This window comes from Mizuhopecten yessoensis, unplaced genomic scaffold (assembly GCF_002113885.1).
Source record: "Mizuhopecten yessoensis strain PY_sf001 unplaced genomic scaffold, ASM211388v2 scaffold10733, whole genome shotgun sequence".
Lineage (NCBI taxonomy): Eukaryota > Metazoa > Mollusca > Bivalvia > Pectinida > Pectinidae > Mizuhopecten > Mizuhopecten yessoensis.
The window spans coordinates 260,384-287,004 of NW_018408694.1; the positions used below are offsets into that span (position 1 = coordinate 260,384).

General features: G+C 38.5%; 1 protein-coding gene across 1 annotated transcript in view; it reads right to left on the reverse strand.

Moving 5' to 3' along the window:
• Window positions 1-2,205: 2,205 nt before the first annotated feature.
• LOC110462031 (centrosomal protein of 78 kDa-like) overlaps window positions 2,206-26,621 on the reverse strand; it is a 111,636-nt gene continuing 87,220 nt past the window's right edge. The window contains exons 7-15 of the mRNA XM_021515803.1: window positions 20,562-20,736; window positions 19,934-20,047; window positions 14,815-14,879; window positions 13,915-14,025; window positions 12,746-12,879; window positions 9,703-9,907; window positions 7,135-7,212; window positions 6,024-6,193; window positions 2,206-5,606 (exon numbers count right to left, since the gene is read on the reverse strand). Of these exons, the coding sequence (XP_021371478.1) occupies window positions 4,796-5,606; window positions 6,024-6,193; window positions 7,135-7,212; window positions 9,703-9,907; window positions 12,746-12,879; window positions 13,915-14,025; window positions 14,815-14,879; window positions 19,934-20,047; window positions 20,562-20,736 (1,863 nt within the window). The 3' untranslated portion in view covers window positions 2,206-4,795. The remainder of the gene's footprint in view (window positions 5,607-6,023; window positions 6,194-7,134; window positions 7,213-9,702; window positions 9,908-12,745; window positions 12,880-13,914; window positions 14,026-14,814; window positions 14,880-19,933; window positions 20,048-20,561; window positions 20,737-26,621) is intronic.

Consider the following 26,621-nt stretch of genomic DNA (forward strand, 5'->3'; position numbering starts at 1 on the left):
AAAATATTATAATAATTTCCGGTTGATTTCCCAACTGAACATGATTACGATTTGTAAATCAGAAATACAGATATTCACCAATGTAGTGTACTTTGTGATAGGAATAATGTTACAGTCATTAACTCATTCACCCCTGAAATTTCATATTGAACTATTCCAACCTTAGAATAAGAGGAGTTCAAATGTGTCTTCAGGGATGAAAGATAAGTCACTACATGATTACAGAACAGATGACAGGGCGCTCCCAGTACAGGTATCACAGATAGAGGGCAAACAACAAGGAGCAAAAAGTAACAAAAGTGTTCACTATACAGAAACATTTAAATCAAACAACAATATGAGGGACCTGTTTGTAATATGTAAGATAAGTATGATGTTTACAACCTCCCTAACTCCAGGTTAACAAAATCATTCCAAAGGTATTCCTCGGGAAAACACTACTATTTTACCAATGACAACCCAATGCCTGGTAATAAGCCCCCCCCCCCCCCCTTTTCGCTACTTAACTTTTCGTGCATAACCCGGGTGGGTTCTAAAGTTAAGGAAAATTTCTGTTAACTTACATTTCCCCTTAATTCTATAGTAATTCTTTCTGGTTAAGGAATTTGAAACAAAAGCAAGTGTTTTGGTCAGTCCAGGGCTCGTATTCATTAAACTATTCTCCTGCTCAACTCCTGCTCAATTCTGTGGCCAGGCCAACTTTTTGGTAACTCGCTTAAATCACATAACACCATCAAAAGTCAAGTGGAAGCATTGAAAAAAATATTTGGCTTGAACTCTCTCCAACATTCTCCCTATCAGTTACAAAATGTTTTTTTTTTTTTTATTAATTTATCACAGGAACAAGGAATCCGGCATAAGCCTGGATTCTGAGTTTGAGCATGCAAAACAGTTTCATGAATATGGGCCCAGCACTCACTGGACTATTTGATTGTGTTTCCAAGGATTTCTACAATATCACAAGTAATATAATCCATGTTAAACAGTAGATAACCTAAAATGGTTGTAATAAAGCTATCTACATTAGTATCTGCAACTGCCCAATGTGGGTAAAGGGTTTGGGGCCCACGTTGGGCAGTTGCTAGGTATTGGCCAAAGGTCTGTGGTTCTTCTCCAGGTACTTCCACCACCAAAACCTGGCATGTGCTTAAATGACCATAGCTGTGAGATGTGAGACATAAACAAAAATCAGTATCATTACTGAATTACACCAGATACTGTATATCTCTTCTAAAACAGAGCAAAGCATTAAAAAAACACGCTGTTCAAACATCCACCACAATCAAAGGGAGATTTACATGTACACGTAATTGAATACTAACCGGTATTTCTTGCCAAACAAAACTTGGCACGCGTAGATATTTATACAAAGGGCCATAACTCATTTTCTCTGCCATGTTGCATGAACGAAGCAGCCAAGCAGTAAAGCCAGACAGTGATGCTCATTCTCTCCTCATTTGCTATGTACAATGTATTTACATTCACAGAAGAAAACCAGACACAGAATAATGGAAACATTTATCTTATTTTTTCACCAAAACCTTTTTCTTTTTGTATACAAACAATTCCACACAATGTTTCACAAAAATTACGTCATTTTTGTCAGCAAACTCGCTGCTATGACAGGATGAGGGATCCTTGACATTTCTATCCCAGCAATACCAGAGCTATAAATCAACCTGATCATGTGATACACAATGTATGAGATCAACAATCAATTCATGTCTAATTTAAAACAAAGCCTGATTATCTTCTGGCCATTTTAACACGAAAAACTACATTTTGTGGTGTTTTTTTTTCTATTTTCTTTATTCAACTATTGAAATACAAAACTGAAGTTAAATATAGTGAATATCTGGAACTCTTTGCAGCAGTTTAACTTCCGCCTCTTTTGCCCTTCATAACAAGGTGGAATGTATCCTGATGGTGAATAACACAAATATACAACCTACTAATGTAGTCATAACATGTTCAAGGCGAAATAAATGCAGGGCTAATATTGATTTTATCAGATGAAGGCAAAATAATTTCCAGTCCAAAAAATCCCCAGTATACAATAAAGGAATTCAAAAAGATTGCAAGAACCCCCCCCCCCCCCCCAAGATTTCAGGTTTTTCTAAAGAAAAATGCACCATACTTCCCAACTCTCCCTATTTAGGAGGGAGACTCCCAATTTTCAGTCCATACATTTAGTATTTTCAACCAGTGAATTTGCTAAACTATTCCTATATTTGAAGATCTATTGATTTCATCTGAAAGAACTCAAAATTTATAATTTTAAAGGGTTACTTTGTCTATAGGGGGTATAGACACACATTTTATTTGTGTTTTAATTTTGAGAATGTAGAATCTCCCCATGTGGAAATTTCAAAAAGTTTGCAAGTATGTTGTGCTCTGAAAACTCTTGGCTGTGTTAAAGGGTTGACATGCTCTCAGACTCACTCTCATTACTGAAACAGGTTGTTCAACGTGTCAAATTTTGAATGAGCAGCCCTACATGGACTTACGGATCCCCATACCACTGCCAAAAACAGTGACTAGGTACTGAAAACTGATTTCGTCTACCTGACAATAGCATTGATAAATAATTTATGGGAAAAAAAACCCATACCTTGCCGGACTGTCATGAAATATAGTAGATATGAGATAAACCAAAGTAATAACAGCAACAGTGGCCTGATTAAAAACTAAATCAGCCGGACTTGTCTGGGATTCGAACCCTGAACTAAGGGTTGTTTCACTGTCGCTCTAACGGACTGATTGGTCAACGGAAGTGTCCTGGCCGTAACTGTGCTAAAAATACATCTAAAACGAAATCAAAGGAAGGGTACTGTAAAAACTACAGTACAGTGTGACAAGGATCCTTAAAGCAAATAATTACAGTGGGACAAGGATCCTTAAAGCAAATAATTACAGTGGGACAAGGATCCTTAAAGCAAATAATTACAGTGGGACAAGGATCCTTAAAGCAAATCATCTTTGAAACCGAGTGTTTTTTTCAGAACCAAAACTCAGTGATGTATTATTTTGTATATAGAGGCCAGTAAAACGAGTTCTCATCCAATTTGACTTCTAAAACAAAGTTCAGATTTACATGTTCTTTCATGAAATATAGTAGATATGAGATAAACCAAAATAATAACAACAACAGTGGCCTGATTAAAAACTAAATCAGCGGGACTTGTCTGGGATTCGAACCCTGAACTAAGGGTTGTTATACTGTCACTCTAACGGACTGACTGGTCAACAGAAGTGTCCTGGCCGTAACTGTGCTAAAAATATATCTTAAATGAAATCAAAGGAAGGGTACTGTAAAAACTACAGTACAGTGTGACAAGGATCCTTAAAGCAAATCATCTCTTAATCTGATTTTTCTTTCAGCAGAAACAAAAGTCAGTGATGTATATAGAGGCCAATAAAACGAGTTCTCATCCAATTTGACTTCTAAAACAAAGTTCAGATTCACATTTTCTATCATGTGGAATGGTAATGAGATTCTGATAATTTTATCACAGATACCACAGGATTATAAAAATAACTGACCAGAAGAAAAACCTGGAAACATATCCCGTTTTCCTGTTTGTGACAACCCATGACAATCTTACTTGAGGCACAAGAATGGGTGATATCAAACAGATCATTTGATGTGACTTTTTTTACATAGTTTGAGCATATTGAAGAAAAGAGTTACATAAATTTCTAATTTTTAGATCAAACATGCAATAATTTTTCAAAAAAGAAAAGCAAGAACTACACTAAAACCAGCAGTTAGAAATACACAAACATATTGGTGTAAATTAATTCTGGACGGACTGTGAGAAAATGATGAACTTTTGGACGGAACTATGCATTTTCTCGATTATTTTGAGTGAGATTTTTTGTGACCTAGCTTTGATAATAATGTGCTGTACTTAATCTGTCTAGTGTGCCAGGAGAGATAATTGTCTAGCGGGCCAGGGGAGATAATCGTCTAATGGGCAAAGGGAGATAACTGTCTTGTGGGCTGGGGCAGGTAACTGTCTAGTGGGCCAGGGGAGATAATTGTCTAGTAGGCCAGGGGAGATAACAGTCTTGTGGGCTAGGGGAGATAATTGTCTAGTGGGCCAGGGGAGATAATTGTCTTGTGGGCCAGGGGAGATAATTGTCTAGTGTGCCAGGGGTGATAGCTGTCTAGTGGGCCAGGGGAGATAACTGTCTTTAGGCCCAGGGCAGGTCACTATACTTTTTATTTGGTGTAAATTCAGGTATAGAGTCCAACAACTTTACTGTGTACTGGCTTTAAACTGTAATTTCCTGTTTATAATCAAAAATAATTTTAAGCTTCAGGCTTTTTATGGGGTTAGAACATTTAGATATTTTTCTGAGTTATGTTGCAGAAAAGTACAAAATAACGATTATCATGACTAGTAATGCAGTGGATAAGCGCCCTACGTTCTAATCAAGAGGTCCTGGGACAGAGCAGAGATGTTTGTTACGCAAACAACTCTGCTATAGCTAATTGGTAAGCAATTCTAAATCAGACAATTATAAAATGAATTGAAACTCTTCCTCCTTACAGAAAATAAGGAACGAATGGACTCTCTACATTAATTGAGCAGGAAAAATATTTTTGATGGAAGAAATATGAATATTTATACAGTTGAATAATATCGGTCATTTTTCGAAAAAAACAAAACCTATCTAAATATTTGCAAGAAAAAAAGTTATGAAAAAAAGTGTTTTGTTAGCAATGCTTGAAAATCTGTTATTGTATGTTATTGGACAATTAAATTTAAAACAAAAAATCTTTGTTGCCCTAAAAATCATTTTCTTCACTTTCTATAATTTGGGGTGGTGGTGATGGTGAACTTCCATAAGTGTCGAAGTCTCCGTCGAATCGCACCACCTCTCCTCGCTCGCTGAGATACGACTGTTCGAAGCTGTCCATACTGTAGTTGTAGTCACTCATGCGTGACCCGTCCCTTGGACCAGGACCTGCTGTATCAGCAGGTTTACCACTGTCTGTAGGTTTACCATTTTGTACACTAACCCCCTCCTCCTCACTAGACCTGCCCCTCGGGAGGGGCACAGGGCGACTAACTTTAGGGGAATCGTCCACCTCGCTGGCGTCAAACACTATTTCCTCGCCTAATTTCTTACTCCATTCTTTTGCCTTGTCGTCAGTGTCTTGTTTATTTTTGTTTTCAGCATGCATTGCCTCCCCTTGGGGCTTTCCGCCAGTACGATTATGGTGGAATGCGTTTGAAGTCTCCTGTAATATTCTCTCATATAACTCGTCACGTTTTGCCTGCTCAGCAGTGTCATACGTGCCCTCAAAATGTCGTTTCATTGTGGGATCGCTGGCCGCTTGGACACTGAACGTTCCGCCGGAGAATCCAGATGTTGCCACTTTATTGCTGGATGTGATGTCGCCGAGGAAACCGTTGGTCTTTTTCATGGGTTTAGCGGGGTGTGGTGGGATGCGGCTGGCAGTCCCGCTGTTGTAGGGAGTGGATGACTTGGGTTGTTGACTATAACTTTGTCCCTTTGTGACAGGGAGTTGACTAGCGCTGACAAATGGCGATTCTTTGTGGTCCAGTCCCGCCATTGTGATCAACTCCCCAAGGCTATAACACGACAAAATTGTACACCATCATAAAAAACAATTTTAATCTTATTTCTTTTATCATTGAATCAATAAATAATATTAACAACAACTTTATTTTTTCTTTTCCATAACTTTTTTATATTGACTGTCAAACACATTTACATATAAAATATCCTTGATATAATTATCTAATCTGGAAAAAATTTCTAGGCATCAGATGCATAGCTGCTGGGTAATCTTTGACAACAGCTATTTGTGTAAAAAGACATCATGATATTTCTTTAGATTAATTTGTGTCAGATCTGAGGATTTTTAGCGGGATTCTCTTCAGAATATAAATAAATAAATGTAAGTCAGTATGTGTAAAATATAACTTAAATTGTCCAAATATTTTATCTAACAGAAAATTACCAATGTCTGATTGTAAAGTGCCTACCCTGCGTCCTTGAGGAGGTCGAGGAAGTGGTGGAACTGTTTGAAGGCGCCCTCTATACTCTCCAATGTACTGTCATCGTCCAGGATATTGCCCCCTGGTGCCCCGCCTCCGAAGTGACTCCTTCTCAAACGGTCGTAGTCATCCTGTAGGCGTCGGTTCTCTATGGACAGCTGTAATACAACAAATACATTACCACTAGGCAATCTATGTCAATGTATCAAGTTATCAACCATTCACACCTTAGGTATAGGACGTGACTTCTGATCAAATATTGGACAGAAGTCAGAAACCCATTGATCTAACCTCTATTTAAAGTTTTGAGAAAAAATTCATGTAGCACAACCAGTAAGTGTTTATATATGACATTTCCATGACGATATGTACTCTTGTATTGTATGTTCAAAAAGGTGTAAAATATGTACGAGTTGTCCACGCCAATCCACAATGTAAGCGTGTGTACAATTAGTTGTTATATATGTACTGTAAGGACTCGGTTCGTCACATATAAACACTTACTGGTTGTGCTACATGAATTTTCTCACAATTCATACTTATCAACCCGAAGAAAATGTTGGGAAATCTACCTAAAGTAAATCCTTATCTCAATTGTTTTCTTGTCACTGTACAATAAATACTAACCTAAAAATATTTTTTGTCAGTTTTTGTAGAATACATACTGACTTAAAAAATATTTCTTGTCACACGTTGTACTGTGTTCTAGCCAACTCTCCTTACTTAGGATGGGTATTTTTGATTTTGAACCTTTATTCTTAATATATTTAAAATCAGAGAATTTTGTTGAACTATTCATATGTTGTAACAATGACTGATTTCATCTGAAAGAACAGCTCAAAATAAGTCATTTTAAAGGGTTAGGGGGTATATACACACATTTTATTTATGTTTATTATTTTAAGCATGTGGAATCTCCCCCATGGAAATTTCAAAAGGCTGGAAAATATGTTAAACTTCTGTACATACTAACCTCAATAATTTTCTTGTCATGTTTCTAACAATGAATACTGACCTCAATAATTTTCTTGTCACATTTCTAACAATGAATACTGACCTCAATAATTTTCTTGTCACGTTTCTAACAATAAATACTGACCTCAATAATTTTCTTGTCACACTTTGCCCTGGCCAATCTTTCCTGCTGTAGCTGTCTCTTCATCTGTATCAGCTCTATCTGTAAATGGGAAAGTGTCGGTAATATACAAGGGGAGGTAACTCGAGCGGGTTCCATACTGTCAGATACTCTTCCAATGATGAACACACTATACACAAACAAGGGAGATAATTCCTGTGTGCTTGGGTTATAGATGTAGCGACATTTACTCTCAGCTATATGCCTATTTGTACAAACAGGCATACTGCAAATTGGTCTCATTACAAAGTCTTTGTCCTCTGGCAGGTTACTGTCTTATGAAGACCAAAACATATAGCAAGTTATGGCAACAAGGAACCTAACCTTATGGATGTTACATACTCGACTGTATTTGATAAAACAAATGTAACATATTGTGATCAAAAGTCAGGCCAGGCTAATATAAAGTGAAGGTAAACCTCGATATGATGGACCAGAGGTTACTCTCACTTTCGCCCCTGGAATATGTCATATAGCAAAATTTGATTGGTGTCAGGTAAACTAACCTGACCAATCACTAGGCTGATACTTGTCCTTGAAGATTACAGAGGAGCGACGCCCGACTTCAAAGCCAGTTAGTTTTACCGTTACATGATCAGGAGATTCTTTTGATGTACATCAAAGGATCAAACTAGTCTTTTTGTCTTGTGCACAAGGCGGTTCACACTGAGCCTTTAATTTTGTTATGACATATTCCAGGGGTGCAGAGAGCGAAAGTGAGCGTTACCCCTGGATATCGAGGATGGATGTAAGTAATAAAAGTTCATAAAATAAGGTCTTAAGTAACTGAACAACGTTTTTTTCTAAATCTAGAACAATTAACTGATAACATGGCATGTTTGGAAATAGTTTGGTTTATAAGCAAAATAGAATGTGATTTCTTCTTCAAATGATATATTCAATTTTTATCCTAAGTTTTAAGTTTGATATATGTTTATTTCCTTTGGTAAGTTCTATGTAACTATTATGAAGTTTATGTTACAAGTTGGGGAGTGATGGACTACAGATGATGAGACTGATTGGTATATATACACCTTAAGATCCCCTACCACCACTATAGACTGTTACTAAATGTTGGAAACTGTTTTTTCCGGCATGACTATAGTTTTGGTAAACAATTTCTGAAAATAAAAACCCATGCCTTATGGGACTTTTATGAGAAATAAAAAGATAAAATAAACAAAATATGATTAATAAAAGTGTTTTGAGTGTACAAATTATTAGACCAGGATTCAAACTCCAGACTTCAGATTGTTATACTATCGCTCTAACAGACTGAGCTACCTGGCCAACAGATGTATTCTGCCCAAACTATCCAAACGGAGGTTAAGGGGAGGTTACTGTGTATAGAATAAAAACAGGATGTAGTGGGACAGGGATCCTTTTCACTAAAGCAAAGCCTTGTTTTAACTCATTCACCCCTGATATATCATAATGAATTATTCCAACCTTTGAATCGGACAAGTTCAAATGTGTCTCCAGGGGTACTGTTGAATGAGTTAATGTTGATGACAATTTAATACCATCACTAGTCGTGAAACAGGTTTCAATTCATTGGAAGTTTTCTTTTTCCCCCCCCATCCTTTTCTTGTTTTATCAGTTGAATATGGAAAACAAATGAATGCTGAATTCAATATCCACTAATTGTGTGATTAAATTATCCTGTCTAAAAAGATTTTGTTTTCTGAAGAATGAAAAATCTTTCACATTCAGAAAATTGGCTATTTAATTTAATTTTCTAAATGAATTTCAGAGTTTTAATTCAATGAGAGGAAGTGCAACAAATAAGGTATTTTTAAATTTTCTGTGGAAAATTTTAAAATCAATACTGAAGTGTCTTTATAAGAACATCCTTTTAGTTGGCTGAGCATTAGTTATGGATTTCTACTGGCCTTAATGCTCATCTGAATGAAACTGGCTCAGTTGAACTTTAAAAAGAGGAGAAAATTGAGTACATACTGATTGATACAAAGAAGCACTCCAAGTAATCCCATAACACGGGTAAAGTTAACTAGCCAGGACCATCCAATACATCGTCACTGACAGACCATAATATTTATATCTACGGAAACAAAGTGCTCTGGAACGACACAGGGACACACTGAACTAAATCTTACAAGGTTTGTCTTCATGAGCAAGAAGATACTGGAATGTGAGAATAAGATCAGTCCTTTGGATTCCAAGATAAGGACCACACACCCATAGTCTATTTTTTGAAGTGTCCTTTACTGTGACCTCATAAACTTTTAAACACTCCTGCACACCTACATTTCACAGTGTATGGCCATTTCAAATATCAGAAAGATCAGTCTTTTGGATTCCGGAAAAAAATCCATTAAAGAGAGTATGGATGGACAGACAGATGGGCACAGTGATCACTTTAGGGCACCTGTACCTCTGATGCACGGCCCTAATAAGGCCATCTGATTCAAAGTATTTCCTGGGCAATGTTGCTGTGAACAGTATGCAGTCATATACAACCTAATATACCTGTAGTAGGGACTGATGACTTAGGTCAGTAAGACATCCTACCTGTAGCTCCTTGGCACTGTTGATACCTGTGGAGAGGGCACTGTCGTCCAGGACAACCTTCTCAAGCTCCCTCAGAGTGTCCTCGTCCTCCAGGTCGTCATGGGTGATGAGAAGTGAGGCAGAATGGTCTGGAGATGTATTGGGCGACACTTCGCTATTTTCAAACAGACTTGCCTTGCCGGGGATGTGCTCTGGGGGAAATCCTCTGGAAACAGATACAACATCACATTTGTGTTCTTGTTAATCTTGAACATCCTTAAGAGATAATCTAAAGGTAGAAATTTGAAGCTGTATATATGTGATGATGGTAGAGGGCTAGACAAGGTGGCGTATCACTGTCAGACGTGTGTTTAGCTGTTAGTGGGTTACACCTGTAGACAGATGGGAGGGGTAAACCCACCATTCATAGGGTGTGTGGTGGGGTTAGGTGTGTTACACTTGTAGATGGATGGGATGGGTAAACCCACCATTAATAGGGTGTGTGGGGGGGGTATGTGTGTTACACTTGTAGATGGAGGGGATGGGTAAACCCACCATTAAAAGGGTGTGTGGTGGGGTTAGGTGTGTTAGACGTGTAGATGGATGGGATGGGTAAACCCACCAATAATAGGGTGTGTGGTGGGGTTGGGTGTGTTACACCTGTAGACAGATGGGAGGGGGAAACCCACCATTAATAGGGGGTATAGTGGGGTTAGGTGTGTTACACATGTAGACGGATGGGAGGGGGAAACCCACCATTAATAGTGTGTGTGGTGGGCGTAGGTGTGTTACACTTCTAGATGGATGGGAGGGGGAAACCCACCATTAATAGTGTGTGTGGTGGGCGTAGGTGTGTTACACTTCTAGATGGATGGGAGGGGGAAACCCACCATTAATAGTGTGTGTGGTGGGCGTAGGTGTGTTACACTTCTAGATGGATGGGAGGGGGAAACCCCCCATTAATAGGGTGTGTGGTGGGGTTTGGTGTGTTTTTCTTGTAGATGGGTGGGGGGGGGAGACCTGGTGTTGATTGGGTGTGTGGTGGGGTTTGGTGTGTTACACTTGTAGATGGATGGGAGAGGGAAACCCACCATTAATAGGGGGTGTGGTGGGGTTAGGTGTGTTACACATGTAGATGGATGGGAGGGGGAAACCCACCATTAATAGGGTGTGTGGTGGGGTTAGTTGTGTTACACCTGTAGATGGATGGGAGAGGGAAACCCACCATTAATAGGGTGTGTGGTGGGGTTAGGTGTGTTACATCAGTCATGATTTATCACATATTGTACTGTGTTATCCAGTGAATATACCCATGTCATATGTTTTGCGTAGTTACCCATGTAATATGACCTATCAGCCTTGTGATTGGTTGTAAGTTTCAACTGTTTCAATTTTCACGTCATGCCTAGGACAAGTACAGGACGTCACAGACTTACGTACTGGAGTCAAAATGGCAGATTCTTACATCTGCATGAAAATTGTTGTTTTACATGAATAAATGCCACAAATCTTGATTATGAGATAAAAAGGATCTTACACTTGTTTTCATTTCATATGAAATTTATAAAACTCTTCACAAATTTTTCATTTTAGCTTGCCAGAGGCTCGTTAAATTGGAAAATTCTTAAGACTCGTTTTATAAATCTCATATGAAATGGAAACTCATGTAAGATCCTATATATATGAAACTATATAAAACAACATAGAAAGCACACAAAACCCCTTCTCTGGCAGGTTTTAATGCTGTGGTCTGTACAGTTCACCCCTACACCTAGTCCTCCACCGAGGCATCATCCTGGGGCTAACATTGATTTGAATCATTGAATTTCTACCACTGAATGTGGTATTATCAAAGCAAAACAATTCTTAAATTACTACATTAGTTGCCATTGAAATTGGTCTAACCCAATGAAACAGAGGCTTCAAAATAATTCTGCTTAGATTGAATTGTATGGGCTTATGTGTGGCGAAGGCTTTGCTACAAATTGTGTGGACTCGACGCTTGATGTAAGCTACAAATTGTGTGGACTCGACGCTTGATGTAAGCTACAAATTGTGTGGACTCGACGCTTGATGTAAGTTACAAATTGTGTGGACTCGACGCTTGATGTAAGTTACAAATTGTGTGGACTCGACGCTTGATGTAAGCTACAAATTGTGTGGACTCAACGCTTGATGTAAGCTACAAAGTGTGTGGACTCGACGCTTGATGTAAGCTACAAATTGTGTGGACTCGACGCTTGATGTATGCCTAACGTCACTTGCGATGACAAGTTTGGTACCGTACTGTGTACTTTGTAATCACATCATTTACTGCCTGTTAATTATTTGTTGACGATTTCCTCCTGTTCATTTATTCCAATGGAAAAATAAAAATACTGCCACATTGGTGATTTGAAGGTGGCATGAGCTGATGATAAAATTTTGTCCCCCTTTTGGCTCCCCTCAACTCCATGTTTTGCTACTCTACACTCAAATCTGGTGTGATCATTTAAAAAAGAAAAGAAAAGGATATTAGTGGACACAGGCATTGCTGCCTCTTTATCCACATCAATATAGTTTGAAATAGATTGTGGTAAACATAAAATCAGCTGTATGCTCATACCTCAACTCAACATCTTTCTATGATTGGTCTAAGTTTTTCTCAAAGTCAAATATGATTTTAAGAGCACACAAAGGGAATTCAACTCTTTTTTTTTTAAAGGTAAAATTTAAATTGTAAGTTTAAGGTATCACAATACTAAGTTAACATATCCTGTATCATATTGTTTGTTTGAATATGGAAAAAACCCAAAAGTATTGATATATTATTACAGTATTAGTGTCTGGTATTGTACACTTGTAGATTTCGGATCCTAGCTGTAAGCCATACCTGTATCTGTTGGCCCTAGCTGTAAGCCATACCTGTATCTGTTTGCCCTAGCTGTAAGCTGTACCTGTATCTGTTGGCCCTAGCTGTAACCAGTACCTGTGTCTGTTGGCCCTAGCTGTAAGCCGTACCTGTGTCTGTTGGCCCTAGCTGTAAGCCGTACCTGTATCTGTTGGCCCTAGCTGTAAGCCATACCTGTATCTGTTGGCCCTGGCCGCAGTCCTCCACGGCATGCCTGATTTGGCGCCGTCATTGTTAAGCTGAAGACGTCTGGCCACACCCACTGCTCCGGCCGACTTAGTACGTCGCCGTGCCACTCCTGCAGAAATCTGAAAATGTATAGGCAGAGCAGTCGATCAGATCTTATGTTTCAAACCTCTGTAGTTTTAAGAAACACAGGAAAATCTAAACCATGTTTACAGATTTGACTTGTCAGTGTCATATCTACCAGTAATAGAAGGTTTACTATCACAACAGGTCAGTCAATCCATCTAATTGTGAAAATAACACTTCTGCTAAAATAACAATAAATAGGATTCCAATATATGTTTGTTTTGCATTTTTAACATGACTGCTAGTGGAGAAGACTTTGATACTGGGGTTGGACATCAAATAGAATTACAAAGGTGAGAAAATGACCTGATTTCAAATGTAAAGTCTAAAGTTCAGGTCAAGAGGATGGATAATGATAAATCAGAAAAAGAAAAGTTCTTTTCAATATTGTTTGGCCATTTATTAATGTGAATTATTAAACTCTTCAGAAAGGAGATGGTTGTGATTAACGAGTGGAATCTTTTCATGAAACCTAACAATCAACAGTATGTTTGTATGGATATCCAGTGTTTGATCAATGTTTGTATGGATATCCAGTATTTGATCAATGTTTGTATGAATATCCAGTATTTGATCAATGTTTGTATGAATATCCAGTGTTTGATCAATGTTTGTATGGATATCCAGTGTTTGATCAATGTTTGTATGAATATCCAGTATTTGATCAATGTTTGTATGGATATCCAGTATTTGATCAATGTTTGTATGGATATCCAGTATTTGATCAATGTTTGAACGGATATCCAGTGTTTGATCAGAGAAAGAGAGATATGTTAGTTTTATCTACAGCCTGCTGTTCACCGTTTACTTCAGATTCAAGGCTATATTTGATAGATTTTCAAGATTTTGTACCTTGAGGTACTTAATGTTACAGAATATTCCTTGATAAATGGTGAAACAATCAACTGCTGTGGGGGTAAAAACCCCTCAGTTTGGGTTTTGGGCTAGACTAGACACGGTACATCTTCAGCTGTTTTGTAAGGAAAGAAAATATCTGTGAAAACCTCTGTGTACAAAGTAGTGAAAATTACCCTGATGGTGGCTTTACGGCCAAAGCTGGAGTTTAAGGTCTTTGTTCGACGTTTTTTCGACGACTTGAATTTTCCTCCTTCCAAGGGATCGTCTGCTTTGATCCATTTGTACTGTCAACAAATAATACATCAGCTTAATACAATGTCCCTAAAATCAAAGATATAAAAAAGAATTTACAGAATTAAAATTGTTTCTTGAGAAACTGGATTAAGTTGAATTGTTAGTGATTTTGAAGCAGAATTGAAAATATTTTGACAAAAATTAAACCCTAATACATTTTTTTTACAAAGAGGCCAAAAGTGCTTTATTTTGCTCAATTTCTTATTCTTAATGGTTTACAGTCATAGTTACTTAGCTGTGCATTGAACACTGACCCCTTTTAAGCTTTAATTTCAGACAAATCTAAATCACTTCTAGACAGTGCTACATGTGTTAATGCAACCTCTGACATTTACCAAATTATCGTTTTATAAAGAAGATACTTAAACATTGTTTTCTAAACCTGTTGTTGAAGTCTGTATCATGATAGACTGTAACTAGCATGGTCCTCTGACAAAACAGCAAAAATTGGGAATTATATTGGTGTTGGAATGCTTGCATTTTTGGCTTTGAGTAAATTAGCATGAAAATATCCACACACAAAGATGTGATGTCTCTGACCCTGTCATAGCTTAGCTTTGACATTTAACCTTTGGTGTTTTGCATATGACACTGCATTGGCCTTGACCTCATCAGCTTTTCCCCTTAACCCTGTGTTGTTCTTGACCTTAAGTGTCTTTGAGCCTGAATTGGGTTTGATCTTCAGTTAAGTGCCCTAGACATCTTGGTGCAGTGTCTCTGATTCTGTGCTGGCTCTTTCCTTTAAGTGATTCCCTGACCTTGTGTTGACCTTGACCTACCTCAGTATCCTGGCCGTTACAGTTGATCATCAGCTGTTCCATGATTGAGTGTACCACATCACGATCTGTCAACACAAATATCATGATCTGTCAACACAAATATCACGATCTGTCAACACAAATATCACGATCTGTCAACACAAATATCACAATCTGTCAACACAAAGTTTTATTATCACAATCTGTCAATACAAAGTAATAGTTTTACCAACAGAAGGTTTTTTTCACACTCACAGCACAAAGTCTATTTTCTTCATGATTCATTTGATCTTACCAATTTCATCGCCATGTGTTTTAATTATTTCCAGTATATCTTTATATCTATTACCTTCACCATAGCTATTTAAGGATGTGACAGGTTTTCTGGTGAAGGAATATCTGAATACCTGAAGAAAAAAAACCCACACCAGCGGCCAGTACCTGGCGACTGCCCCTGGTAGGCTTGGAACCCCTGACCAAGTGCACCGTGGTGGAGGGCTAGTGATCAAAGACGATCAGATTCCTGAACCGCTCGGCTGTTCAAGGGGTAGTAAAATAGCGATAAAGTTTGGTTTGGTTTAATTTTGTTTAACAACCTATTAAAAGCTAAGGCCATTTAAGGATGTGCCTCCATGTGTGTAGTGTATGCATGCTCGCGTGTGTGTATGCAGCAGACAGGGTATGTTGGTGTGCTTGCCTCCTTGTGATAGTGCAGATCTGATGCCGACTTTATAGTGCCATCTCACTGAAATGCCATGCCGAAGGCACCCAGCACAGTACTCCGCCTGGTCCCATAAAGCTGTATCTAGAAATAACGTTGATGACATCAATGTTGAAGTCGTAGGCGAGGAATAAAATCACAAAAATATTTTTCACACAAAACCTGGATAAAATCACTAGATTGTTTTGAAGAATTTTTGTACCAAGCGTTTGTGACTACAGTCACTGTGCGATTACCAGTAGGAAGACAGTGGTTTATAACGATACCAGAAAATGTTAAATTCAATAGGCACCCATTGCTGCTTTGATGGAGATGGAGCTAAAGTTAAATCAAAGAAATGGATCTTAACACAAAGTCAGCGTGCTTAGTACAGACTAACTGTTGTACAGGGCTGTACGGGCCAAACGACCACCCGACTGACAGGAGGAGCCACTTAATGTCCCCTTCTCTCTATGTAGCGTGGGCATAAAAACTGCTACTCAATATCAAGGCAAAACAAAAATGCAGACACTATGATTAGTTTTTGATTATTTTTTGTGTGAAAATGTCGATATTGAATTGGATAATAGGGACATAAACATCACTATACAATATCAGATACCACAGCCAGACGACAAGGCCGGACTGGACCAGACCACACTCAGACACGACACGGACAAAGGTAACACGTCTGTCACAAGTAAAGACAACATGTAAGTCCTTACAACACGATAGTTTATCAATTTGTTACTGCGTAATTGATTTTGTTTTATATTTGATCTTCGGTTTAGAAATCTGACAAGAGATTACAACAGAACACAAAGCTGGTCAGGTTGTGTAGGGGATAGCTCCCTCGCCTCTCCCGGAGATGGCCGAGGCTCAACTCCCACATCAGGTATGACTATGTAACTGTTTTCTCAGGTACTCTGCTTTCAACTCACATTGAAACCTTCCGTACACTTCCAATCAGCCCTTTCAGTGATTTAAGTTGTAGAAAAACTAAAATTGCTTTGTAAAAATTGTAAGCTATAAATAACAGAATAGCTGTTTAGATCTTAGAAGGAATCTCTCAAGTTTATATATAACAGAATACAGACCTACCTACTGAGCTGTCAGTGATTCCCTCTCAGACCTACCTACTGAGCTGTCAGTGATTCCCTCTCAGACCTACCTATTGAGCTGTCAGTGATTCCCTCTCAGACCTACCTACTGGGCTGTCAGTGATTCCCTCTCAGACCTACCCACTGAGCTGTCTGTCATTTCCTCTCAGACCCACCTACTGGGCTGTCAGTGATTCCCTCTCAGACCTACCTACTGAGCTGTCAGTGATTCCCTCTCAGACCTACCTATTGAGCTGTCAGTGATTCCCTCTCAGATCTACCTACTGGGTGGGCTGTCAGTGATTCCCTCTCAGACCTACCTACCGAGCTGTCAGTGATTCCCTCTCAGCCCTACCCACTGAGCTGTCTGTCATTTCCTCTCAGACCCGCCTACTGGGCTGTCAGTGATTCCCTCTCAGCCCTACCTACCGAGCTGTCAGTGATTCCCTCTCAGACCTACCTACTGGGCTGTCAGTGATTCCCTCTCAGACCTACCTACTGAGCTGTCAATGATTCCCTCTCAGACCTACCTATTGAGCTGTCAGTGATTCCCTCTCAGACCTACCCACTGAGCTGTCTGTGATTTCCTCTCAGACCCACCTACTGGGCTGTCAGTGATTCCCCCTCAGACCTACCTACTGGGCTGTCAGTGATTCCCTCTCAGACCTACCCACTGAGCTGTCTGTGATTTCCTCTCAGACCCACCTACTGGGCTGTCAGTGATTCCCTCTCAGCCCTACCTACTGGGCGGGCTGTCAGTGCTTCCCTCTCAGACCTACCTATTGAGCTGGCAGTGATTCCATCTCAGACCTACCTACTGGGCGGGCTGTCAGTGATTCCCTCTCAGACCTACCTACTGGGCTGTCAGTGATCCCTCTAAGATCTCACTGATGTATAAGTTCAGTATAGGACTGTTTTACACTTAACATGCGGTACAGTATAAAAATACCTGAATTTTATCTTGTTTGATATGTACACCTTAAATAAAATCTTATCCTTTTACACTTTGACCTAACTCTAACTGTTAATAAAACATTTATCTAACTGTGCACCCTTGGGCTCATAAAGGGTCTGTACCTTGTTATCCTGTGTTTACTATCCACATTATCTTATACACTATTACAGTGTGCTATATCAAACTGAATGGAACTTCAGGATAACCAATTAAGGAATTGTAAAGTTTGGATTATAATGAGGACAACAATCAGGGTTGTGTTGTTGGTTATTTATGGATAAATTAATTAAATAAAGATTTTTTTCGTATTTCTGTTAAAAGACAAATTAAATTCTCCCAATCGGTTACCCCCTGGTGCAAAAATCTTGGCAGTACCACGGAAAGTCACAGACAGGAACTGACAGATTGAAAGAGAGGTTTACGTGTGTAACAAAGTTATCTAGAGGCAAGTCTGATAATCAACTCCTTTCTAACCACAGTTGTCCCCCCTTTATCAACTCTGGCCATTCATTAAACAACAGAGGTGTTGGTCAAACATTGGAGTCGAAAGCTGTATACTTTTTATACCCACATCACTATTAAAGGTCGAGGGGCATGAAATGTTTGCATTTTTATGTGCGACCCTAGCTGCAGTATTTTGTCCATAACTGACTTTCATGTGAAAAACTGACCCAAGGCCAGAGGTCAAGGTCAAACACGAAGGTCACAAAAATACTGTGTACCATGCTGTTCTCATTAGGTCATTAAAGCAAGTGACTATGCTTAATCCTAGCTGCAGTACTTGGACTTGAATGCTTAAACTTAAAGCAAGTTCACAGAGGTCAAGGTCACAAACATGATGTGTACCATGCTGCTCTCATTAAGTCCCATAAGCATGTGAAGATACTTGACCCTAGTTGCAGTAGTTGGCAGTACCACAGAAAGTCACACAGGAACTGACAGATTGAAAGAGAGGTTTACGTGTGTAACAAAGTAATCTAGAGGCAAGTCTGATAATCAACTCCTTTCTAACCACAGTTGTCCCCCAATTACAGTTACAGTACAGTAACCGTCCATAACTGACCTAGATGGAGACTTTAATCGTCCAGACAGACAAGGGTAACACTTCATGCCTCAGAACACGTTTTCACAATTACTGCAACTATATGTATATGTAGTAGGTCCATAACAGATGTGAATGCTAAAAATTTAACCAATATCACAGAGGTCAAGGTCAAAGGTGACGGTCATCAATTTAGGCACTAAACTTTGTGTCTTCACTAAACCTCCCACTCTGGTTCACAATCAATGGGTTAAGGTGTATGTCCTGTTGTTGCATTACAACCTCTATAGTACAATGACATTAATTCTCAACAGTAAACAGTTTACCAAAGTCAGATAACTTTATTTTGTGGCCGAAAATAAACTTCTTTATCAGCAAACCTTCCTTATCAGGTTTGCTCTCCAGCGAGATGCTGAGGAAGACTGTATCAGCGATTAATAGAGAATTAATATACTGATTCAGAAGGTATGTGTAAACATTGCTTGGACCCTCAGTATTATTGATTAATAGAGAATTAATATACTGATACAGGAGGTATGTGTAAACATTGCTTGGACCCTCAGTATCATTGATAATGTCTGGCCTTATCTCTAGTGCTAACTGATCCTTGGTAAACAACAGGTCTAGAGTTGGTGTAAAACGACCAGTCAAGGATCTTATAATAATTCTACAAACTTCTCTCCGCTATTGGTCTGCATTGGGTGTCTCATCATCTATGTCTTGTTGTTCAACATTTAATTAGCTTGACTCATTCACCCCTGAAGACACATTTGAACCTTTCCAATTTAAAGATTGGAATAGTTCATTATAAATTTCAGGGGTGAATGAGTTTAGGGTAGGTAGGTAGGTAACAAATTTTATTCTAACAAATAATTTCATATGGTTTAAATAGGAGAGTGATCTTGACATTAATAGTGCTTCTTTAAAAAAAAATTGCCTTAAAAAGTTAAGGGTAAGCACACAAAATAAGGGTAGGTAGGGTTACCGGAAACACTAAATATTTTTGTTCGTTCTAAATATTAACTTTGATACTTTTCTTTTAACTTACACACAGCTATAACAGTCCAGTATCTATGCAACCTACATGTAAATAATAATAAGAAGGGTAGTCTCACAATAATCTAATGTCGATATTGATCCCTATTACAAGTGGTGTTTTTTTATGTTAAACAAACTATTTTAAGTTCTAGGAAACAGCCAACTGCAAGTATTTTATATGTACCAATGGAATTGATTTATATTTTGTACAAGTATTTTTATATGTATTAATGAACACAAATGTAATTGTGATAAGTGACACTTAAATAAACAACTTGAACTTGAACCTTGACCTCTATGCTTACCTATAAGAGGGTTACGTCGGACGTCCAGTACGACCACTGTCGTGTTGTATTTAAGTACGTCGAGTAACGCCTTCGCCCCTGTCGTAGAGATACCACACCCTTGGAGATCCAGCGCTGTAAACAACAACAAATTAATTAAACCTCAAGTGAAACTTCCTAAGGTTTCTATAAATCTGTGAAATATATCATTCTGCCCCCCCCCCCCCCGCCAAATTATCAAATTTTATAAAATTGAGATAATTAATACAAAAACAGTTACAGACAGAAGTTAAATATGTCAGTGTGATTGCAAAAAGTTTTAAAATAATATAAATAATAAATCACAAAACAAAATCAGTCAATCAGCAAGTGTTTCATATACATCTTCATAATCTGGAAAGCACTGTTTAAGCCAATGAACAGATATTGTCCTGGAGTTTGAGTTACCTACCCTTGAACCAGAGGTTATCCTTGAGAGATTATTTACCCTTAATGTCCCAGAATTTGAATAACCTACCCTTGAGCCAGAGGTCATCCTTGAGAGATTATTTACCTTTATTGTCCAAGAGATTGAGTTACCTACGCTTGAACCAGAGGTCATCCTTGAGAGATTATTTACCCTTAATGTCCCAGAATTTGAATAACCTACCCTTGAGCCAGAGGTCATCCTTGAGAGCCTCGGCCAGTAGACTGGTGCCCTGGTCCCCTAACATAGGGTTGTTGTTGATGGTGATGCGACGGATACCTGGCATGCGGTCAAGGTCAGGTCGTCTGTAGCGTAGACTGTCTCGCCAAGCCTCGTTGTGGCGCTTCATAGCTTGGTGCTGTAACATAACAGATTCTTTAAAAAACATAATCTTCCCCCCTGTAGGTTTGAACAATTTTTCATTTCGTAAAAAATCTGATGATTGATTATGTTGTCAATCAAAGTTTCGTTTTAAGTTAAATGGGCAGAAATGTGTCGAACACAAGATAAATTTCCAGTAAAATCAGCACATAATAATGATTGGAATTTTTACTGTTGGAATATATACCATCATATCTGTAGCACAGCTAGTATGTATTCGATTTGCTTGTACCCTAACATTAGATTTAATTGTATGTAATTGGCAATAAATATTATTGCCGCATTCGTCTATTTTCACCATCATTTCATTTTTTTGAATTCAGAAGAAATCCTATATTTTGCAGTTTGCTCAAATTAAATTAAATCATTGCATTTGAAGAACTGCTAAAACAAAAACTCAGCAGCTGAAAACAGGATGTAGTATTTGGGAACGGAATGTCAATTTTGAGAGGAACTATATTTTGCTGTGGGAACTGATTTGTTTTCTGAAGTGTCCTGGCCAAACTGTGCTACAGTTATATTCAAACAGAGGTTAAGGGAGTTGCTAAGGCAATCGGAACTCGTGGGAGATCATCTAGATAAGTTAACTTGATAAGATTATAAACAAGGGAGACAATTTCCCTGTAATCGTTTCATCAAGTCCTCAGACCCACATCCATTTATACATTTTTTTCATAAAAATTTGATGACTTTTACAAAACTCTTTTCACTACAAAATGATGGCATCATGATCAGATAGCTTTTACCTGTAGTAGGTACAGTGTGGAGGTTACCATGTGGCCACTAGAATGGGTCCCCAGACGTTAACAGATAACATCCATGCAGACCAACAAATTGGTCAAATATATATTCAACAAATTGTTTGAAGCGTAAGAATCTGTTTTAGGAGCCATATCATCACTAATCAGATAAAAGTCTGGAAAATAGTCTGGCCACATGCAATCTCTAAAACAGGTCAATCTATAGAAATACAGTCACAGGTTAGGACCTTATACAACAGTCACAGGGTGGTAACCTTACACAACAGTCCAGGGGTGTAAAATTTGACTTGTCCGACGCCCAGGATGCCCAGTTTTAGTGCCCAGACAAGTGCAAAAAACTTGGCCCACTTGCCCTGGGCAAGTGCGATATAGTAAGTATATAAAACATGTTTTTGCATGTGTTTCTCCGTTCCTCCAAATAAATAATTAACTGAACTGTCTGTATTTTAGTGGAAAGCATTCAAACAAGTATGAAACAAACAATGACTTTAAGGCCAATGAAAATAACTGAAACTCCAGCTAAAACATAAAATAGGAATAGATAAAGGATCTACTTATTATATGTACTAGTTACCTACAGAGGAACATCGTTTGGCCTGAAAAACGTCTCTGTTTTCAAACAGGAAGTTGCATTAATTAGCGTGACTAATAACTTAACAAATCCGGACCCGGATTTCAGGAGTTAAAGAATATTCAAAAGTAATTCAAAATCTTAAATAAAAAGAAGAAGATAAATACAACCATCAACGCTCTTTAATAGTACATAATTTATAGTATAATAATTGTAAATAGGGAGAGAAAAAAGACTACAATATTTCATGAATATCCTACTATTTTGAAAAATCCGTTTTTTGTCTGTGAATGTGTATGTATAATATGCAATTTAATTGGGACAAGCAGAAAATATTTTCGGGGAAGTGGATTTCTAAGGTCTACTTGTCCAGGCCAGTGCTACTTTTTTTTTTTTTACACCCCTGCAGTCCAATGGTAGGACCTTTAAATACATTTAAGTCACAAGTAGAAAATCATGCATTTATTTTCCTCATTTGAGGGAGACATGAACATCCGATGCATGTCAGATTGCCTAAGTGCAAAGCCCACAAGGGATCAAAAGGTTAAAGTTAACAAATAGTTTTGTACCTCATTAGTGTAACAGCATACCTCAAGGGATAGATTTGATCACATCATGGGGATATAATTGTCATGTATCATATAATTCATGCATTTTTTTCCTCATTTGAGGGAGACATGAACATCCGATGCATGTCAGATTGCCTAAGTGCAAAGCCCACAAGGGATCAAAAGGTTAAAGTTAATAAATAGTTTTGTACCTCATTAGTGTAACAGCATACCTCAAGGGATAGATTTGATCACATCATGGGGATATAATTGTCATGTATCATATATAATTGTCATGTTTTCCCATCATATTTTCCTCATACAAGGCCTATCTAGAACAATCATTTATCAAAGGGAAACAAACAATTATGTTTCCCTACCACAATTTGTCCACAAAGGCAAAAAATGAATGTCTCCTTCAACCAACCCGGGCAATATATAGTTTTTTAAACTGAAACAGAAGAATGATCAAGACAACAGTAAAGATTGTAGAAGCATGTTTCATGGCATTTTGACCATTCAGGTATGAAAAGGAAACATAACATATTTAGAACGGATAAATGATGACCAGGAAACTGGAGAACGAAAGAAACATGATGCTTCGATTTAAAGTCATGTAATCAACCTAATTCAGTCAAATCTATTGTTTGTTCCTTTCCATTCTACATCTTATCAGCAGCATTTAAAGACAGTTTAATTTATTGATAAAAGATTGAGGTTATACAATGAAGTCATTAGGTAAGAAACCTTAAATTTGGAAATAAGATTCATCAGTTTGTACACAGTAATACAGCTAATACTGCAAGCTTTCCAAAACATCCCTGACAAGTAAAATAGTGCAAATAATTGGTGATGGTATTCCAAGTAATGAAGACAACTCACTATACACATGGTGTGTTAAAATGGTTAAACGACTGCCAATTGGATTAGTGATATCACACAGGCAGACACACCAAGGGGCAATACATGCTTAGCAATGTTGTCGTTGATGACTCTCTGATTGTTAGTCACTACCCCTTTAACTCCAGCAGTAAGTTACGTATCCTCATTCAAAAAGGTAACTCAGTCAAAAACAACCTTAACTCATTCATCCCTAAAGACACATTTGAACTCCTCCAATTCCAAGGTTGGAATAGTTCATTATGAAATTTCAGGGATGCTTAGCGATATTGTCTGATTGTTAGTCACTACCCCTTTAACTCCAACAGTAAGTTACGTACCCTCATTCAAAAAGGTAACTCAGTCAAAACCAACCTTAACTCATTCATCCCGAAAGACACATTTGAACTCCTCCAATTCCAAGGTTGGAATAGTTCATTATGAAATTTCAGGGGTGAATGAGTTAAGACGTTATTGTTTTCCAAACCCAACAAAAAACTCAAAACATTTCCCTGTCTGTGATGGGTTAGTGAAGCAGGTTGTACGGTACCATTACATTAGGGTAAAAGCCACATGGCTATCTACCCCGACCCAGGGATCCCCGGGGACAGAACCCGATACTTAACACTGGCTTCAAATACAATTAGGAATTTTAAAATATGGCAAGTTATTATTTTATAGCTACCATATGCCGAGCGAAGGGAATTTTGGGAATTGAAATTTGTCTATGTATATTTAAAACTTCTTTTTAATATCAAATTAGGACTACAAATATTTGATATAAAGCATCCCAGATGCGGTCCTGGCGTCAGGCAACTGACAGCATGTTTATATTATAACAAAAGTATTGGCACTCAGTCAGGTATAAACTACTATCCACTGTTTAGGCATCCTCACTACTCCAGGGGTGCAGAGAGCGAAAGTGAGCGCAGCCCCTGGAATATGCCATAGCAAAATTATAGGCTCAGTGTGCACCACCTTGTGGTTGAGACAGCAAGACCAATTTGATCCTTTGATGAACTTTAAAAGAATCTCACTGTACCATTCGTACTGTGAGCGACCCCTGTCCTCGCCGTACCATTCGTACTGTGAGAGACCCCTGTCCTCGCCGTACCATTCGTACTGTGAGGGACCCCTGTCCTCGCCGTACCATTCGTACTGTGAGAGACCCCTGTCCTCGCCGTACCATTCGTACTGTGAGGGACCCCTGTCCTCGCCGTACCATTCGTACTGTGAGTGACCCCTGTCCTCCCCGTACCATTCGTACTGTGAGCGACCCCTGTCCTCGCCCTACCATTTGTACTGTGAGCGACCCCTGTCCTCACCGTACCATTCGTACTGTTAGCGACCCCTGTCCTCGCCGTACCATTCGTACTGTGAGAGACCCCTGTCCTCGCCGTACCATTCGTACTGTGAGGGACCCCTGTCCTCGCCGTACCATTCGTACTGTGAGTGACACCTGTCCTCGCCGTACCATTCGTACTGTGAGTGACACCTGTCCTCGCCGTACCATTCGTACTGTGAGTGCCCCCTGTCCTCACCGTACCATTCGTACTGTGAGCGAACCCTGTCCTCGCCGTACCATTCGTACTGTGAGCGACCCCTGTCCTCGTCATACCATTCGTACTGTGAGCGACCCCTGTCATGAAGGACAATGAGTTGTCTTGGAGAACTTCTTTCGTCGTGAGAGACCAATGCACAGGGACCACGCATAAAAAAAGATAATTGTTGTCCACAGAGATCAGCCCTCATCGCAATAGACCATATGTTCAGCGACCACGACCATGTGTCACGGAAGACAAACAGTTTCCTTGGAGATTACCTTACATGAAAGAGCACTTGTCCAAACAGACAATAAGGTCATTATTAAGTGCCAGACATTCTACTTTGAACACGACAGCAATCCGTGGCTGTATAACAATTAACACACTAAGCACGGTACAGTATTCCATATACGTGTATTGAATCGGCCGTTAATTCATTGTAAGTAGAAACACCAAATTCTCTTTCCATACTGATGAGGAACCCATCCTCGCTCCTTAACTAGATGGTAAATCATAAGTGGTATCTATAGTAATCAGATTACCAGGCCTCACTCCAGCGACAGTGGCTTCCTTTCAGATTCGAGAGGAAATATAAATCTTATTTACATATTTACGTTAATGACACGCAGAGTTGGCGAGCATTTGTTGCCTGAATGGGACATGGGTAGGCGCTGCAGACAGAACACTGACAGTCTATCATGCTTTTATAGCTTGTTATCAGAGACATGTTTCTCATGTAGAAAATTGATTTATTTAAAATCTATGAGAATTATGTTCTACCTTATAAGCAAATAAGAAATGAAGAGAAAGTTGTAGGAAATTTAACTTGAAACTACAAATTTGTTCGGTTTTATTCTAGCATTTTTCTAATGGAAGAAAATTCTGAGATCTTTGTCAAGCCAAGAGTAAAGCTAACAAAAAATTGATTCTGTAGTTCTGTTCTTGTAACCTGAGTTACAAGTTATGTGAGTATACTGATTGATGTCATTATAAAATACATTTATTTAAAGTACGAAAATGTTTCATTTGTTCAGCCTGGATATGTCAAGATAACCATGGTTCAAAACTAATAAATATCTATTAGTAAAACCCATGTCAATTTCAAGAATAACATGCCTGTTAAAATTACCATCACTTTGTTCAAAACTCTAAATACATATCTACTAGCTCAATGAATGTCAATTTCTAGAACATGCCTGTTGAAATATCCCTCACTTGTAGATTTCTGCAAGTAGATTTTCTGCCTATCTAGATTCTGAAATAATAACAATATTGATATCCACCAGCAAGTCTGCAAAACATCATTACAGTCCTATACATATCATTGTTTTACAGTCCTATATATATCATTGTCATCACAGTCCTATACATATCATTGTCATTACAGTCTTATACATATCATTGTCATCACAGTCCTATACATATCATTGTCATTACAGTCCTATACATATCATTATCATAACAGTCTTATACATATCATTGTCATTACAGTCTTATACATATCATTGTCATCACAGTCTTATACATATCATTGTCATTACAGTCCTATACATATCATT